Source organism: Battus philenor, unplaced genomic scaffold, assembly GCF_028537555.1.
Source record: "Battus philenor isolate CCGP_79_NKW_IND1 unplaced genomic scaffold, ilBatPhil1.0.hap1 SCAF_20, whole genome shotgun sequence".
Taxonomy (NCBI): Eukaryota; Metazoa; Arthropoda; class Insecta; order Lepidoptera; family Papilionidae; genus Battus; species Battus philenor.
Window position 1 is genome coordinate 5,945,466 of NW_027181683.1, and position 16,932 is coordinate 5,962,397.

The window sequence follows — 16,932 nt, forward strand, 5'->3', positions numbered from 1 at the left end:
TAGTGCACCACAAAGACTATAAAAAATATAACTAGGTATTAAATCTTTGCAGTATACAAAAAAGAAAGATTAAAATAAGTAATCGATATATCTTATTTAGAATTCAATAAACAACGAAATTATTTAAATAAGCTTAATTTTTTTGTTAAACTGAAATGTCAAGAATTTATCACTGTAGCAAGTCTATCAATGTAACTACTTGTAAATAATTATGGTAAACACTTATATAAATTGGCAAGAAATTAAGGGTTTTATGTTTAGTAATATCAGAACACAGCTGTTTGATAGTTTTCATCAGCCGGCTGTATCAAGTTTAATGGTGTATGACCATTGGACATGGTACACCTGACGAAATGCCCTAACGTTTGGCCTTTCTTTACGCTTCACTACACAGATCTATTCATGGTGTATAAACATCTGATATAGAATCGCACATAAATTGACATTTTTTTAAAATTTAAAATCTGCAAGGTGTCGCTTCTAGCCATGATCATTTATATTTTTAAAATTCGTTTCATTTGCGATAGCGAGGGAGCTACATGTCTTGCAAAGTTTCAAGTAAAGTATACATTAATTATTTATCTATTTAGGATTAATTGATGTAATTTGTAATCCTTATTTGTCCTTTGCTAAGTGGAAATTTGATACATAAGTAATGTTTAAATAACTATTTTCAAATATCGACCTGTGTGTATAAGATAAGGTCAGTAGAGACATTATTCACAGATGACAGTGAATAAAAATTAAACACGTGAGTAGAATACAAAATACACCAATAACACGAAGAAAGTTAAAATAGAAAACAATGAAATAGCTATCTTTATGTTTGTAAATATTTGTATTTGATGTGTGCGTGTGCGTGGGTAATATAAATTAATAATGCTCATTATTATTATTGATAAAATTATGATTTGTAATTGTTTAATATTCAATGTCTCCCAGGTAGCCAGAATGATGCGCTTTGAAAATTGATTGTATGATTATAGCTAACGAAATAAACTTGATTTATATTTTATGTTCAAATAGAAACGGGTTTTAATCGTTGATAATAAAAGGAATATGTAAACTTTTTTGGAAAATTAACGTGTCAGAAATGCATAATTTATTTATGAATGCAAATAAATTTAAAAAATTAAGCTAAAATGCCGAAACTGGCTATTAAACCAGTACTCAGGTATAATTATTTAAACTCCTTCATAACTCACGACCACAGACAATCCTCAAAGCGCATAATTGTTCAAGTATTTACTACATTCGGTATCCAGCTCATTTACATCAAAAATCGTTTTCACCCCTTATTCAAATTAAGAACAGACCCTCCCTGAAACCGCATATTTATTTCAGTCGAATAAAGAAAGTCCCCCGATTGGCCAGGTGTTTTCCCACAAACCACCAACGGTTCTCCATGAAAACAAGCGAAAACTAACTATATCTATCCCTTTCCATCGCGGCGATCGTTCCGCTAGCCGACTCTTTTTTGCATAGGGATGAAATGAAACGATGCTCTATTCACTGTCAGTGCTTTCCAAGATTAAACAATTGTCGGACGCATTCATCAAGTTTTTATAAAAAGTCCATTTTTTTCTTAACGGCATAAAAAATAAATCACTTAAAAAATTTAAATAAAAAACAGTTTTATGTTAATTAACATACGGTACGCGCCGGTTGTTATAATTTCACTGAAATGTGATTGAAAGTGAAAACCGTAGTTGTGTTCTATTTCTGTCCGAGTCTTACGTTTAAAATTCGGTTAAATACAATATACTCTATCGCTTAGCGAATAAAACTCAATTTCCGTGTATCATTTCACCGCGATGTACCATTACGGTTTCGTGGTAGACGCAACATAGACTCAGTGAACGTAAAATGTCTGTTTAGCGTTAAAATGGAATATTCTTGGCACATGGAGGACCCTGGCAATCAAGAGGGTTCAAGAGTGAGCAGGTTACAGGGGAGAAATCAAGGTAAGATCCAAGATCTTGTTAGTACTTTATTCAAATTTTATTTATCACAATTTCCGAAACAATTATGTTTATATTTTTAACTTCAAATTACTATCCAGCTTTTCTATCGAATATTTGAATGTTACCAATTGTTTGAACTGAGAATAATAAGAGAAAATTGTATATTTACATTCGTTAAAGTATTTTTTTTAGCTCTATAGTATGGGTTAAGCTGTTCTGCAGTAGATAACGGAGCAAGGTTACCCATTGTTGCAACTCTTCAAATATATATTTGGCTTATAAAAATTTTAAATTAAGTCATCAATAAATCTTCTTTCATTTTTTTCTTTCGTTCTTTCTTTAACTCTTTACTGAACTGACAGTGAGCCACGTATAATAAAATCCTGAGCATTTTATTATTTCATTGAAGTCGCAGCAAGTCAGTCCAATCTCGTGAGTGGACGTCTATGAATACTGATAGCGCATTGTAACGGAAAAGCCGAACAGTTCATTATTAGATCCTGTTCGTTATTTGACGTGTGAAATTCAAATGTTTTTTTTTTTTTAATTTATGAATAATTGTTTGTGTCTAAAATAAAGTAGGTCTTAAACAAATGAAAAAACTTTGTTTATTTAAATAACTCGTAAATATTTATTTCTCTTCGTAATTTTTTGCATTGTATTTTGATGTGTTGTTTTTATTGGTAATAAAGCGTGGTAATAAATTGGTCTACTATGGGATAAAAAAAGACCGTTTTGTGTTGTGGGCTTTTCTCAAATAAGGGCGCGTTCGGAACCCTCGTAGCTTTGTGATAAGGGTTGCATTATAAGGAAGATCGATTTGGTTTTCGCGTAACGACTCACGCGAGTGATCACTTGATGATCCTAAGCGGATAATAACATGAACAGGTAAAAATACAAGCTGCCACGACAAGCTTGATACTGTCAAAAATTATACGCATATCGCAGTCCAATAACAAAATAGTTTTATATTTCAGAATGGTATATGTTGATTGATTTAATGTCTTAAACATAAACAACGATTTTTAACAAAAAAAAACCTACTTTGTATACCGCGGGACTACTGTAATTATGTGATAATATTTACATTGTAATGCTGTATGTACACGAAAATTTTTGTTTGATTACATCTCGATACGCCTTCCTGGTTTTGTCTGACGTCAAATGCCTGTCGACTAGGGACAGGTGTTTAAAATTACTCCGTGCTGTATGGTAAAAATATATATGTCTATTACTATTTTCCTTATGAAATTTCCGTTTTTTTATCTTCAAATATACATATGGATGGCACGTGCAAGGTTAACGTGCATTAATAAACTTGGAAACAAAAAATACCATAAAATTAAAACTTGCAACTAGCTTAGCAAGAAATTCGGCAATTTAGCGATCTAATGTTTTTAATAACTTTCTGTGGAATTTACGTATGTATATTTTCCAACCAGAAGTGCATTAACATCAATGTTTTCATTTTTAAAATCACCTGGGTGTTTTAAAATTTCGTTTATTAAATTACGTCAGCTAACAATTGTTGCAATTTACTAGAATATAAAGGTTTCACATTAATTTATAACAAATTGCACAAACATAACTAAGCACAAAAACCAGTTAAACTATTTAACAAAAATAAAGGTCAAAGAAAAGCGATGACCGCAGTTTTGATACAAGAAACTTCATTATAAACTTATTATATAGAAACTTGATTGCCCTCACCGTTTCATCAGGACTACAACTAACTAGAACAAGAACTAGGTCGTTGGTAACTTCTTAAGATACGAGTATTCTCGTGTCCATATAAATCAAAATCTGTTATTATAGTAAATTACTAAAGTATTATAACATCTGAAATACATTGCTTCGTTATCAGTAGTCCACGTTTTATCTTTAAACAGAAAAATAGAGAAAAAGAGAACTTGTAAAAAAAAACGATTTTACTGTAAGATGACAATAAGATGCTATTATTAATAAGATGTCGACTGTCTACGAAAAATATCCACGATTTAGCAAGGAAATTTTAACAATTATAAAAACGTTTTTTTTTTTTACTTAAATAACGTTTAATATTTATTAAATATGCCCCATAAACCTTAGCTAGTCTAGTCGATGAAGCTTGCAGCGCTTGCGCTGATTTTAAACCTCCCAATTCGACCATATAATTTTATTCCAGTTCTATTCGAAAACAGACTGTAACAAGATTTACAAGCATTTTAAATACTTGCCTTATTGATAACAAATTACACGAGTTTCTAGAAAACTTGTAAGGAATGGATTGTAGCCATAACATGTTTTAACGTTTAAACGTAGAATATCCGTTTAGTTCGCAATGTCCAAAGCCAGTGCTAGCGTGAAAAACGATTAAAATCATTAATGTTTACACTGCCAGAATACAAGTCTTGTTTCATCATTCATAAATTTCTCCGACTCATTTATTCGGATAAAATACTTTGAAAATAATTACAAAAATATTCGTTAACCTACCTTGTTTTAAATCACCATTTCTGCAGAAGGGCGTCCACTGCTGAGCATATTCGTTTCCCATAGCTTTCCAATAAGACTTCTAGCAAGCAGTTCACATCCAAAGTCTTCCAATGACCTAAACAAGAAAGTATGCAGTTATAGGTGGACGTCTTACACTGCGCCGCCATCTATTCTGCTAGCTATGTGGCCTGCCTCTTCAATTTGCCAATCTAGGCTATCTCGATTAATTTTGGTCGTCTACAGCACATCTCCCCGATTCTACTTCGTAGAGAAATCCCGAGCATAGCCATTTCCAAGGCTCGTTGAGCGACTACAACCCATTCAATGAGACCCGACGTAATTTTACTTACTTAACCAAACTAAAATTTCTCCATTGTTTGGAACTAAGTACTAAATGGCTGTTGTAATCAAGCTTATTTATTGTTTTAACTGTGTATTGTCCATCACGATACAGGAAAAGTAAATAAATAATATTAAATAAGAAAAAGAAAGAGAAATAAAAGGTCCATCTATCCGTAAACGGCAAAATCTCCCGGACAACTATTGGATGGACTTGATCGATGAGCTTGATTGTTTACTGAAACTACAATAATTAGTAAAGATGTAAATATATTAAATATTTATGGTGTAAAAATGTAATACAGGATTTATCTTTTTAGTCAAGCCTGGTAAATCAAAGGTATCAGATTCAGCAGGAAAAAATTAAATCTCCTGTGGCCTTCGTGTAATTTACTAAATATAGAATATAAAGAAGAGAGAAGTATTATATTCATGATAATGAATTACAACAAAGAAAGTGTCGAAATTAGAAACTAGTTATTAATAAAATTTCTTACCGAATCCAACTCGGAGAAGCATCGTTCGGGTTGCTCCAAAACATCTCTTTGTCCAAAATACTGCAATGCCCGAACACGAAGGTCTTTGTTACGAAAGTGTGTTTCGTCGGTGATGACTTACGAATCCGAGATGTGGTCGTTTACAGTGGGCCTTATAAAAAAGTCACCCATGGAGCAATGGAAAAAGCTATGCTCGGAGTTGCGCTACAAGATTGATTCAGCTATAAGAGATCCGCAGAAGAACCAAGGTTAGCCGACGTAGCTTCTCGCGTGCAACCGATAGCTGTTGGGGGCCTGAAAGGCAAACCACCAGGTGGATCGACGATATAGTAAAGTTTGCAAGAAGTCACAGGATACGGGCAACGCAAGACCGGTCATAACGTCGATCTTTGGGGACGGCTTATGCTTTGCAGTGAATATCTATCTTCTATCTTCCTTTAACTTAAGATATAGGCTCCAGAATTTCTAGGTGTGATTAGATCAGCGGACGCTGAAATTCTAAAACCCACGACAAATTCAGTCGAGTTTTTTTTGACCACCTTTCACAAACCTTTTTAATCCAGTAAGAGCAATTTATTCACAACCTTAACTGTAAATAAAAAATGTTTTACATTTTATTAGGACAAGATTATATTTATATTTTGTTTGAAAAAAATTAAAATGATTGTTTTTGATATTCTTTAGTGTAATGAAGCTTTAAAATAAGTTGAAAATAAAAAATAATGGAAATTTACGACCATAAAGATTGCATTATCGATGAAAATTACGTGTTATAATATTAATAAAAACTAGTTTATAATATTATAAACTTAATCTGTCATATGATTCTATAAAAACATTATTTTTTGTGTATTCAAAGAAGCTTTTATATATGAGAATGTACTTTAGGTTTCAAAGAAGTAAATTTTACTACTTACTGAATAAAGGTTTTAAAGAGACCTTTTTTTAGAGACCACGGAACAATAAGCGAAGCGCGACCACGCACAAAGCGGACAAATGACAGAAGTTCGTTGGAATAGACACAGGCCGCTTCCTAACGATTCTGTTGGAAATCTGTGGTGTGACCTTTGTCCAGATGCGGACGTACGGCTGAAATGACAAAACACTATAGACATTATATAGATAGTTGGATGCTTCACTTGCCAAATCGATTAACTCCATTAAAGAAAAAGTACAAAATATTAAATGTTACTTTTTAAAATTCATTTCAAATTAAAAATTAAAAAATACGATGTACACTGTATTATTGCAAACGCATCTTTTATCTGACGACTTAAAAAAAGTATAAGATGGAATATAGTAGAGTATTTGTTATTATTACAAAAAAAAAATTATGATTAGGGGAGTTGATTTGGCAAGTGAAGCATCCATATCATCTTTTCCGAATCTTCGAATATAATCGTGAAAGAACGTTATCCTTCCGACGGCTTCTTTATATTTCTTTGACTTTAATAGACTTTCTTTAAAAAAATTCTCAACTTGACTTTCTAACTGATAACATGCCTCCATGGCAGCTTTCCTTTCATCCGAAATGATTTTTTCACAGCACTTCTCACGATATCGACATGGCAGATTTGCAATATTTTTTCTAATATTAAACGCGCACTTCTATATCTGTATAATATACCCTTTATTCTGTTATGCTTTTGGATATTTTGGTTCCATTCACCAGGATTACAACATCTTTTACGTCCAGTCAAGATATTTGCTGCAATTTTTTCATTGCTGTGAATGGATGACGAATTTGAATAAATAAAAAAGCGTTTTCTTGGGCCGATCGTACTACCAATAATTTGTATTGTAGAACCACATAATTCATCTCTTTCGTTACTCAAATATTTTTATTAACACGTTCCATCATAATGCTACAACGGTTTAATTAAAAAAAAAAGAATTCTCAATAAATTTGACATTTACGAGTGACATTTTGTGGCAGTTCTAATACAACTAATTTATATTGTATTTTTCAAGTATTTAGTTTCAGTGAGCGATAACAGCTTTCGTCTAATGGGAATAATGCCTCCGTAGGAGAATAAACGTAGAACAGGCGATTAACAATTTATATTATAAAATACATTATAGTGTGTAGTTAATCAGATTGGCTTCTGAAATAAATTATTTATTATACAATGGCTAAAACGATTTTGTTATTTAGTAGTGGTAAAATTTATTATTAGAGATATTTATTTTAAATATGTACAGTTAGGAGCTAATCAAGTGCTTTGATATTAAGATTTAATAATTAAAAAATGGAGATAATCGAATTGGCAATTGAAGCAACCTGTTACAACACTATACATAAAAATTTATATACTCTTAAGCTAAACAACCGTGTTTCATCTAAATAAAATTTTTCAACTTATTATACATTTAAAGTTATCTACCTAGGTTAAAATTTTGGTGCGAAATGTCTTAAAATTAAATATTACATAAGCGTCTGTTTATTGCTAAGTAGTCGTAAGTAACTAATTAATAAATCGTATTTTATTTCGCCTAGAAAAATTACCAGTTAATTTTATGTAATTATCTTTTTGGCGTTATCTTTTCATTGTGGTATACATACGATGAAACCTGTCATAAGACGTTTATATTTAAAGACATATCATTACTTTTAACAATACTTACCATAACATAGCATTTCCCAAAGATTTTCAATAAGACCGGTAGGAACGGACCTGCAACCGGCGTCTTGCAATGACCTTCACCAGGTCGTCTGTTTGTCTTGTGGGTCGTCTTACGCTGGGCTCGAGGTGCGCGATCGTCACTCAGCGGCTATCTATTTTGCGCGTTTAATACCCTGTTAAACTTAGTTGCTAATATCTTAATATAATGCATTTAAGATTAAACATTAAGTAAAACAGTTTTAAAGTTGTTTTATGTTAATTGTCGCTACATCAAAAGATTGTTCCTTTAATTATTGTTAACATATCCCACCTGGCACACGGCAATGTATATCGACAGTCCACCTGATAATAAAGCACCCCTACATTACGCATATCGTTTCTATTAACGACAAATCACGCGGTTCACTGAGCAAGCCTGCCCACCCTCCCATATCGCTAATTTGTTAACAAAATTGTGTGAAAAGCTATCCGCTGCTGCCCTCACTGTTCAACCGTAAAATTACATCTGCTATTTTTGTTTTTTATACAATTAGTCGATAATATTTTATATAATTAAAGTGTTACGGTAAACAGTAAACACATCATCCGGAAAAATCAGGTGTACAAAAAATAAAATTAAAATGATTACAAAGTAAATACGTTGCTATTTACAAGAAATTGTGAAGAAAATAACTGTGATCATATGTTTATTTTATACTTTTTCCAAGCAGTGGTATCGCGGCGGAAAAGGACTGAGACTTGCGATCGTAACTAGTGGGTTTAATCCTCGAGATACAACCTTATATACTTCACACTTGTACCATTAATTATACATGATTGTGACTGCTTACAAACGAGTTAATAGAGGATAGACAGCAGTGTTCACTAGGTACTATAACACCACACTGCGAACGCCAATCTGGCTGTCAAGCGTGGCGAGTATGGTATATGCCCTATAGATATTTTTGGGAAAGACCTATGCCTTGCGGTTGGCGTCTCTGGGCTAAAACACGATTATTTTTTTCTGGAAATGATTAATAAATATGGTTAAAAAATGTAAAAATCGTGTGCCTTATTTAAAATTTAAATATATCTTTAAAGTAAACAAATTTTAAACTTCTGTTTCAAAACGGTATACATTTAATTGTAAAGATTATTAAATAAAAAAATTCACCGCCAAAATAATCCAAGACCCTCATAGTAATGTTAGTAATATATATTAGACATGAAATAGCTCACCAGGTCAGAGTCCTATCACTTGAACTAAGAAAAATTTTGTGTATTTAACATTTCCTCACTTTGCAATTTATTATATTATGTGCCGCATACTAAAAAAATTTAATTTAAAATCCGAACCTAAATATAAGTAAAACTATAGACACGCAGGTTACGATTTGCTTAGCCTTATGACAGAAGAAATATCGAAGAGAAATACTAAAATACAAAAATGTTCATTTCACCAACTAAATTAATTATTAACATCAATAGGTTTATGCGTATAAACATATTATATAAAAATCAATGTAAAATATTTCAAAGTGATCATTTTATACAGTGTAATTGGAAATAGAGGTAGACTCTTTGTAGCTTTTTGCTGACAATTGAACTATTCATTCTCACCTTTAACAATTTAACAACTATAACCAAACACCCTGTATATCATTCAATTGAGTTAATTCGCATATATCTCGCTTTTTAACACCTATGTGTTTTGTATTTAAAATAATAATGCAAAATATTCCACCTTTAACATTAAATTTACAAGCGATAGATGAAAATAAACGGTTGAATTAAACATATTAGCATTTCCACAAAACCTTATCGCAAACTGTAACAAGCTGTTTAAATATACTTCAGTATAAAAATACATTTTGCTGTAACATTATATCAAGTAAATTGTTGATAATAACGCAAAAACGTTTCTTATTTTGTATTTCTCATAGTATCAGCCGTAGGACGTAGACTGTTAGGTACCGCTTCCTTTATAGATTTACAATAGGGCTGGTAACAAGCAACCAGCATTCAGCATCTTCTGACAACCTTAACAAGGTCGTCTCTATCAACCTTGTGGTCCTATCAGTGGTCTCCACTAGAGAAAGTTAAAGACACAGTGGCCATCGATTCTGCGCGACATGGGAAGGAAATATATGGGAGAAGCCTAATTCGAAATGATAATTATGATTCCGACCGTTGAAAAGTCCTACTAACTGCAACAAAAAACTAAGCGACGCTTATTTTATGTTACAAAAACTTGACAAAATCAAACGGAGTTAAAGTAGATTTGCGTTTATTTATCTAACACCGATGTCAATGTTCCGTTTTTCCTAGTTCCCGGTGAATAAGTTCATCAGGCAATAGAGAATCGCTTTTTATTATAGTACTGTTGGAAGTTGTATTCAAGAACTGCAGCAAAAATAAAAAATCCTTGCAAGTTGTCCTTATTGGTTTTCATTATTTAAAAAAGCATTTTTTCCAACAAGCCTTATTTGCGGGCACTATTTATTTTGTACTGACGCACAAGGAAAACCTCATCACGAGGAAAACAATTTAAAATGTCGGTTAGTTTCCTTTCTACATAAAATACTCATGTATACTAACATCTTTGCTAATTAAAAGTGGGTTAACCAAATTTTTTGACTTTCAAGATATTGTTATTAATTTAAATAATTTAATTTGCGTTATAAAATACAATTATTTTTCTTTGCTATATTTCGTTATCTCGTTCAAAATTCTCGTTGGTTTGAAAGCAAAAGGAAAAACCGATTGGTTTCACGTTTAACACAGTTGCTAAGTGATATTGATAAGTTATACATTTTATTATTCACGCTTAATATGTATGTAAATAAATCCACCAATTCTCTTTTATTTTATACATTATGGTTCTAAAGATTCATCGACGTTTTGTGTCTTTTAATTATACGTCTGTTTATTAAAATAAAAGACAAACTATCCTCGTTACAGCAAATAAATTAAATTGAAGAAAAAAAATAGTTTCTATATGTAAGTATCTAAATGTAATTGTAATGTAATTCAGATCAGTGGAACTGAAACTGTGTGACGAAAACAATAGTGTTTCGATAACAGAACGATGTTCCAATACTACGTGTGTGTCAGTCGTTCACCCCGGCTCTCCTTTCACTCGGCTTGTGTTCTACAATTGTGAAGTGTGGCGTCTTTGAATAAATCAATACGCCGCAATCCGCTGGTATGCGAATTCGTTCGTAGTTTTCATATAGTCTATTCACGGAAGTTTGAGGATCGCGTGGCGACTTGAATACATGCTTTCCGACTAGCTTGACTTAATTTCATTCTTAGTATTTTTCCACAGTTCGAATTAAACGATCATCAATGTAACTCCGAATATCCTAGTGATAACTTGCGTTCTAATTTTCTATTATATGTTGCTAATAAAAAAAATAACATAACTTTTTGTTTATTTAATCTATTGTTAGCTTTTCTTTCATTGCGTCTGTCTATTTTCTATTCTAGATTCACTACTGAGATTCATGACCTTTCCTAAAATTTGTCGTATATGTTACGGCATTTGTGCCGGTCTTCGGCGATATTTCCTCCTTCGGATACTGTCGTATCAAGTCTAGTTCGCCAATAATTCAAAACTACGGATTGTTTATTCTTTTTCTCAAAATCCCCTAAAATCTCCACAATGATTGGTTCTGCGGTCACGCCGCGTCTGCCGGCTAGTGGTCGCCTCTCGACAATATGTGCCGCCTGGTGACCTTGAGTCTTACTATGAAGCCCTTCGTAAGCTACGAAGTTGTTTACGTTGATCAAAAATCTTCGTCTATGTTTATATTAGTGTTAAATTTTAAAGCAAAAAAAATTATATGAACAAAATGATAGTCAAAAAAATTAAATTATGTGATTTGTTTTATTCTATCATTTATATGCTTATTTATAAAAAAAAAATATGTTACTTTGAGGCAACATTTTTAATTCCAACTTTAAACTTAGTTATGTCAGAGATTCCCCGATTATTTTTGTCGAAGAACATTTACAAAATTGTACGGTTTCCGGTGGACCCCTTCAATATGGAATATCCAAATTTTCTTCTGCTTTCTAAAAACATAGACCTTCGTAGAGTTTTCTGTCTAATACTCTAAGGAGTGACCAACTAGAGAGGAAATTAAAGGTTTTGCATTGTTCACTTAATTATATAATTATTAATTACAAATAACGATGACCGTAAGTATGCTAAATCACCATAACTTAGTTTATTACGTTGTTGAGAAACGCGCTACGAACAAACACGTGTCATTTGTTTTTCTCTGCAAATCCATGGTACCGTTTATGGGTATTCTGCGGAACTCGTGTTATTGTAATCACGGGCGGTATTTTATATTCATTTGAATTATGAATTGTGTATCTTTATAGACACATTTACGTTGCTTATGTATTTAACATAACCTATTAAGAATGAGGCGATCCGTAGACGAACGGAAGTAATAACCGTAGCTCTCACTGGCAATTTGAAGACAGGCAGGCAAGCCACGGAGCGCGCAGAACGAATAGTCGATGGGGCTTTGAAGTTCTAGAGTGATGACCACAGACAGGCAATTGCACCGTAGGACATTCACCAGCCAACAGAAGGCAATAAACGAAAACCGCTTCTAACCGGTCCTGTTCAAAATCTAATGAAGCATACGACTGAAATAATAAATAATATTCTATTTGCCTATGTTAAGATCCTTCTTACTATATCCTTATAGTACTTGCACGTGAGTTCTCACGAATATAACAGGTTGTCAAATATCTCCCTTCCGCTTTTTTGCTCATTATTGAATGCTTTATAAAAAGTGTTACAGTGATCGGATTTAGTTCAAATATGCGCCGTTTTGTTCGATAATCTGTTTCCATCTAGATGGCAACTTCATAATACCTCCCTCGTAGAAGCCCCCCTCCTTTTTTGCGAAGAACTCGGACAGCCACTTTTCACAAACCTCTTTTGAGTTTAACTTTACACCACCAAGGGCGTTCGCCATGGACAGGAACAGGTGGTAATCACTTGGCGCTGTGTCCGGGCTATATGGTGAATATGATAAAACCTCCCATCTGAGCTCCCGTAGCTTCTGACGAGTCATCAACGAAGTGTGTGGTCTAGCGTTGTCCTGGTGGAATACTACAACCTTCCTGTTGGCAAATTCTGGACGCTTCTGGTCGATCGCCTGCTTCAAGCGGTCCAGTTGTTCGCAGTAGATGGTAGAATTAAGCGTCTGGCCATATGGGAGCAGCTCATAGTGGATGATTCCCTTCCAATCCCACCAAACACACAGCAAAACCTTCCTGGCCGTCAATCCCGGCTTGACCACTGTTTGGGACAATTCACCGGCCTTCGACCACGACCGTTTTCGCTTGATATTGTCGTATGTGATCCATTTTTCGCCACTCACCATCCGCTTCAAGAATGGGTCGAGTTCGTTCCGTTTCAGCAGCATATCGCAGGCGTTGATTCGGTCCAGAAGGTTTTTTTGCATCAAATCATGCGGCACCAAACATCAAGCTTTTTTTTGTATCCAGCCTTCTGCAGATGGTTTAAAATGGTTTGGTGACTAACTCCCATCTCCTGGGCGATGTCACGAGATGCCACATGCCGGTCTAACTCGATGTAGTCCATGATTTGATCGGTATTTGTCGTCACAGGTCTTCCGCCGGCTGGCTTATCCATGGTGTCGTTTTCGCCGGCTCTAAATCGTCGAAACCATTCCTCCGCGGTTCGAAGTGATAGAGGAACATTCCCCTAAAACACCATTAATCTCACGGAACGTTTCTCTAGCGGATTTGCCTTTAACGAAGTAAAACTTTAAAATAGCGCGAATTTCGGCGTTAGTGAACTCCATGTTTACACGTCTATAATTGTTGAACGCAATATCCAAACTAATCATGCATAGCGTCGTTTTGTAGGTTATGTCAAGACTTTCGAGCTCTGTAGCGCTTTGTACATAGCCGCGAAATTCAAAAGACAAAAAGGCGGAAGGGAGATATTTGACAACCTGTTATTAAAACGTGTTATTTCAATTATATGTGCAAAACATAAATATATCTTCGGAGAAACTATTTTTATTCTTTAGTTAAGACTTCATAAATTTCGCTCTACATTAGACACATGGTTTGGTCGTATTTAATCTGACAATAAAAACGTTCTCTGTGTATTTTATGTGCTATATGTGTATGTAGTTTTTTATCATTATAAATTCATGTTCCGTATAGCTACTACGTCGAAAATACTTTTAAACCTTTCTTGTGCGTTCGAATACAAATTTCGAACCCCGATTTGAATTCGGATGTCATCGGCGATGTGGCGGCTGCTTTTGCGTTAGGGTCTAAATTGTAAGTAGTCTTTGTGTACATATAAATGCATCGCCACCGGCTTATAGCGAATATGTGATTCATATGGTACGTGTATTTTTATTATAACCTATCGCTTGACAACTGCCTGCTCTATTTTCCTTATTAACCAAGTTCATCCAGTGGTTATTTGGAAGAAATCACATTTTGGCATAAAACCGCTTTTATTACTACATTATTTTGATTATTAAATGTGATTTCTTGACATATTCTATTGATAAATAAATAAACGATTTCGTGGCGGTTTTTCTCCTTAAGACCGAATTAAAATGGTAAACGCGTTTTCGCGCGAATTCCAAATTTTGAGGGCCTTTGGATCCAGTTACTCTATCCAACGTCCACTTAAGTGGGGTAAGTCTAGGTTCTACAATGTCACAAGCAAGCAACAAGTCCGACACCTCAACTACAGAGCCCACACATATACGCATAGCATGCCCACTATGCCTTTCCACTAGGCTATATCAATTAGTTAGCACTAGGCTTTATCAATCGGAAGATATACAAGTCCATGCAGGTGTGCGACGAGGGTGCCTCCTCTCACTTTTTCTTTTCCTTGTAATTCTGGATGGCATCATGAACACCACCATCAACGATAAGCGCCGTAGCATAGAGTGGGGACTGTCCAATATCTTAGAAGATTTGGACTTTGCCGATGACGTATTGACCCACACACAGGCTAACATGCAAGTCAAACTGGACGACCCATGACGAACGGCTTTGGAGACGGGACTTAAAATTAACACCCAAAAGATCCAAGAAATGAGGTGCGGAGCAACAACATGGATTGGCACAGAGGGAGTGGAAAGAGTCCACCCATTCACTTACCTCGGTAGCGTAGTGTCGAAATCAGGAGGGATCGAAGAGGACGAGAATCTCCAAGGGAAAGGCAGCCTTCGCACGGCTCCGTTCTGTATGGCAATCACGGAAACTGACTAGTAGAGTTAAGCTCAAAATATACCGGTCCAATGTGAAAACCGTGTTGCTATATGGATACGAGATGTGGAAGGTCACCAAAGATATCTCGCGTCGCCTCCAAATCTTCGTTAACAACTGTTTTCGACGTATTCTCGGTATATATTGGCCTGAGAAAGTCTCCAAAGTAAACCTCTAGAAACGCTGCCGTGAGATGCCGATTAACCAGCAGATCAAACGTCGCAAGTGGAACTGGATAGGCCACAAGCTCCGAAAGGACCCTGATTATATACCGATGCAAAGCCTAGAATGGGATCAACAAGAAAAGCGAAGACTTGGCCGCCCAAAGCAAACCTGGCAGCGGACGATCACTGCAGAAGTGAAGGCAATCGAATGACGTGGAGCGAAGTAAAACGCGAAACTCAAGACCGCTCGCGATGGCGACGTACTAGACCCCCTATGCCCCATCTTGCAACCATAGGAATAAATGATGAATGATGAGGCTTTATTAATAAACACCTGCAATAATCACAGTAAAATAAAATATTCACAGTAATAAAATATTTCCTAACAATTAACATAAAGTAAACATTATGTAATTGTATTATAGAATTTCTATCCATTCGGTTTCGCTTTAGTAATTCTTTCTTATAAGTAATTACTTAAAGATTCCTATAATTAAATCATATATTTCCTAAAAGGAAAAGCTGATGAACTTGAAAATACAACAATGTTAATAAAATGACTCGCCAAACACAATCGAAAACTGCTCAAGCAATTTGGCTATTTTTTTCCTATTTTGCTGGTTGCTAGTGACGTAACAATTTGGAACATAATTGACGATTTTAAAATGGCAAGTATCTCGATAATGTTACGCACGGATGCATTGACGTGTTTAAACTGGGCAAACGCGTATTGCACATGTGTTGTGTATCAGTTATATGGTTTCGCTTACGATCACGGTCGCTTAGAGATCAAAATATTGATTTCATTTAACAAGTAAAGCCAAAAAGATGTTTTAATTTGGAACTCTTTGAAAAAATAATGCATGTTTTAACATTCCGATTTCATATCCCGATTTTCATCCCGAGTTCATACTTACAATATAAGGTAGTAGGCAAAAAATAAAAGCTACTCTAAAGATTCCAATATAAGATCTTACGAAATGTTTCTTAATTAAACTTGAAAGAACATATTATAACTGAATTATATATTGTACATAGTAGCTTATCAATAGACTGTTGCTAGGGCTAAGTTGCTAAACTAGAGAACATAGACTGGCAAGCGCAACGTAGATCGTCCAAAAGCGGAAAAACGACTTAGATAGACAATAGACCAGCAAGGGTGAAAGTTATCACCGATGTATTAAATACAATATAAACTCTGTATAATGCAATGACGTCTGACTTTTTTTCAGGTCCGGGACTGATAGACGAGTTGGAGGCGTTCATGGCCCCCGTCGGCGAAGGTTGCTACGCACCGCAGCCGCTTGACGCGCGCCGAATCGGGTAACCCAAAGATTTATTCATGATTTTATACTTAATTTTACTTTTTTTATGTCAATTTAAAATTGCCCTTACACTATAATACTACATGGTGTTTAATTCAGGTTTCATTTGACAAACCAAGTAGCGCAGTCTATCAGTCTATTTGTCAACGCGAAGGCCCGGCGCCCGTAGAATAAAGTTACGTCTCTTAATTTCGATTCTAATCGAACTCCTCAATATAAATGTCAACATTTTTTATGGCAGAAAACGATGTCAATTTTAACGAATAACC

The 16,932-nt window shown here is 34.6% G+C and overlaps 1 protein-coding gene across 2 annotated transcripts in view; it reads left to right on the forward strand.

Moving 5' to 3' along the window:
- Window positions 1–16,932, forward strand: part of LOC137922819 (uncharacterized) — a 62,144-nt gene that overhangs the window by 26,295 nt on the left and 18,917 nt on the right. For both annotated transcript variants that reach the window (XM_068765899.1, XM_068765900.1), the window contains exon 2: window positions 16,571–16,661. In XM_068765899.1, the coding sequence (XP_068622000.1) occupies window positions 16,571–16,661 (91 nt within the window). The remainder of the gene's footprint in view (window positions 1–16,570; window positions 16,662–16,932) is intronic.